The sequence below is a fragment of the Hypomesus nipponensis genome, chromosome 7, assembly GCF_054491055.1.
Source record: "Hypomesus nipponensis isolate SF chromosome 7, ASM5449105v1, whole genome shotgun sequence".
In the NCBI taxonomy this organism is placed as follows: Eukaryota; Metazoa; Chordata; class Actinopteri; order Osmeriformes; family Osmeridae; genus Hypomesus; species Hypomesus nipponensis.
The window spans coordinates 11,489,432-11,492,500 of record NC_140367.1 but is presented as its reverse complement, the minus strand read 5'-3'; the positions used below and the strand labels follow the sequence as shown (position 1 = coordinate 11,492,500).

General features: G+C 45.4%; 1 protein-coding gene across 1 annotated transcript in view; it reads right to left on the bottom strand.

Moving 5' to 3' along the window:
- Positions 1-130, bottom strand: part of grm8a (glutamate receptor, metabotropic 8a) — a 133,870-nt gene extending 133,740 nt beyond the window's left edge. Inside the window, exon 1 of the mRNA XM_084702027.1 lies at positions 1-130. This exon is cut by the window's left edge and continues 461 nt beyond it. Coding sequence (XP_084558153.1) covers positions 1-130 — 130 coding nt within the window.
- Between the last annotated feature and the right edge of the window lie 2,939 nt (positions 131-3,069).

Here is a 3,069-nt window from a genome sequence, read left to right as displayed (position 1 = left end):
CGATCCGCTGCGGGGACGCCAGCGGGAGGAGCCGAGCGCAGGCAGCGGCGAAGGCGAGGAGGAGGAAGTGGCGCCGGGCGGCGAAGGCGAGGCGCCGGGGTTCCGTCGGCGGTTCCGTCGGCGGCGCCATTGGCGACGCGGGGTGGGGGCTGCGGAGAGGGACGGAGCCGTACGGTTCGGGGGGGGGGGGGGGGGTGGGGGGGTGGGGGGGGGCGATGGGAGCGGAGGGGGGAGTTGACGATTCCCTTCCTGTTCAGTGCTGGGGGAGGGGGGACGCTCCTCCAGGGGAAAATCTGGTGTAGGGCTCCAAGGCACACATGTCCACAGACAGAGAGAGAACGGGAGAGAGAGAGAGAGAGAGAGAGACGAGACGAGAGAGAGAGAGAGAGAGAGAGAGAGAGAGAGAGAGAGAGAGAGAGAGAGAGAGAGAGAACGGGAGAGAGAGAACGGGAGAGAGAGAGATGGGGGAGAGATAGAAAGAGAGAGTCGGAGGAGGAGGAGGAGGAGGGATGAAGCAACGGAGAAGGAGTCCGGTTGTGTTGATGGGGGTGATACTGGAGTCACATGTTCAGGGGGAGCCTGCAGGACACAGAGAACAGACAGGATCTGTCAGACAGCCTTCTCCACTGCGGAGCAGACAGACGCACACTTCTACCGCTAAAGACTCACAAATACATTCGCTCCTCCTGTCAAAAACACACACAGCGGCAGAGACGGTTGATAACAATAAAACGCAGCGAAGGCACACAGCGGGCCATCTTCCACATCACTGCATGACTCACAAGTTGAATTATCTATGAATGTAATTGCTGATGTTGTTTAAGTAACAGTTGCAGCTACCTATCATGGAATGATGTTTAGCGCATAAGTCATATGTCAGCCCACATTATCCGATTTCATTTCGAGATAATCAGACGATAGAACAATTTTCCTAAAGGACTATTTTTAACAATGCCCTCCTTACCCCACATTGCAAACGATCTGAAGATGGCCTGATTAATTCTAGGTTGGCCCCCTTGTTCTGTTCTGAATCGTTAATTTTCAGTGCGTTCAAAACCCACGCTTGGAGAGTAAAGGTATAGCCTACTTTTTCACATCACAACCTAAGGATGAACGTGCACTTCAAATATCTGTATTAAGGAATAGCATCTTCTTAAAGTAGCATAGTTGTAAGGAATGCATTGAATCTCTCCCAAACTGTATTCTAAATGTATGGTAGGCACTAGCGCACATGCTCAAACGGCTGTGAATATTTGCAACGCAAGGTCCAACTCCAGCAGACCAAGAATTGGGGTTATGGGTTTTTAATTATGCGTACAACTTTTGAACTAATCGACATTATAGACTATGCTTGCAAGTTTGACGCCAAGAAAGGCCTGTATGAGAATGCTAACCAATGCACGCAAGACGAACGTGCCAACTAGGCCTACACGATTTAGTTTGCCAAAACATAATCACTGTTGACCAAATTACTTCCAAAATGTAATACACTAGATTAGGCCTAGGCCTACTAGTTACTGTTATCTGAGAGTAATTGGTTATATTACATATTGCTGTGTCTGAATTGTACTGTTGTACTACTTTTGTGTTACTTTTGAGTCACTTTCAACAAAATAACCGCGGAATATGACGTGGCAATGCTGAAAGTTTATTGCAGCTTATTATTCATCCTGAAAAAAAGAGACTAATTTCTGGTTAAAATGCGTTTTAACGCGCTAAATTGTATTAGTAGTGCGTTATATCACCGTGTTACAGCAAAAAACAATATTACTATAATTGTCTTACTTTTGTAACGCGTTACTCCCAACACTATTAACACGCCAGTAGCCTATGTCTAACAGCCTACAGTCCGCCATTAATACCCAGATGTCCTTGTAAATACGGTTCAATTTTGCAGAATCAGAGCTGCTTTTGTAGCAATTCTGGCCCATAACCATCTATCTTTAGGTAAAAGTATGCGACGGAGCAATTGTCTAATTTAGCTTAGTCATTGTAGAGGTGATATAACTCAAGGACTAGGCTATATGGAAACACTACTGCTTTGTAGACTACTGTTGCACCCTTAGCAAACCTATTCCAGCTGATAGTTAGGTTGATCTTATGTCAACTATTTATCTTCGAATGGCTTTGAGAATGGCCTCTGGCGTTGTTAGCCAAACATCAATTGATTTAATCAAGGCAATAGGGAGGTAGGTGGTAAAGAAGGCCTCTGTGTTTCTACAGCCCAACATAACGTCACTTTCTTCAACTAGTAGGTAGGCCTACATGTTTCTGTGAGTAAACCTGTAAAATATATGCTTGTATCCTTTGACAATCTAATGTCTAATGAAGACTAACCATTCACATTAGTCTACCTTCATTGTGCCACATTCTACCAAGTGAAATTTTGTTATTGGTCAAAACAGAGGGTATTTTAACTTTTTAAACATTTCCCGACATGCACTATACTTTATAGCCTGTTTAGGCTGATATAGACGGCCGAAAGGATTTTAATACTTCATGCTCTGGGCCTAGGAGGATTATCACTTTTTTTTCTCCAACAGGGCCTATATGCGATTTCATTACAATTTGACTATAGCTAAAGCATCCATTGTATCCTCTTCATAATACGTAAAACATTTACCGGCAGTGCAATTATTTTGAAACTTTGAAAACCTCAATATTTCATCAACGAAACAAAGCTGCCTAGACTGCGTTTGTTTGTCAGATCATGGCCATAACCATTTGATTGATGATGTATCAGTTTATCGTTACGAATCACGGCCGGACCTGCTCCTCCCCGCCCGGCCCCGCTTCCCTCTACCTCCCCTACCCTCCCTCAGAAGGAATCGTGTTTGTTGATTCCATCTCGGTCCTCCTTGTGCGCACACCTTTAAGCGCAACACTGCGTGCAGTACCAATTCCCGCGTAATGCGCGTGTGGACTGAATGATTTGCTGTTGTCCTGCTATTAGGCTACATCAGAGATTCGGTCTGCAGTAGCCTACAGTGTTTCAGTAATACCCGTGTAAGAATAGCTGTCTATTTGGACGAATTACTTTCCTACTTAGATAGGCTACACTGTTTCCCG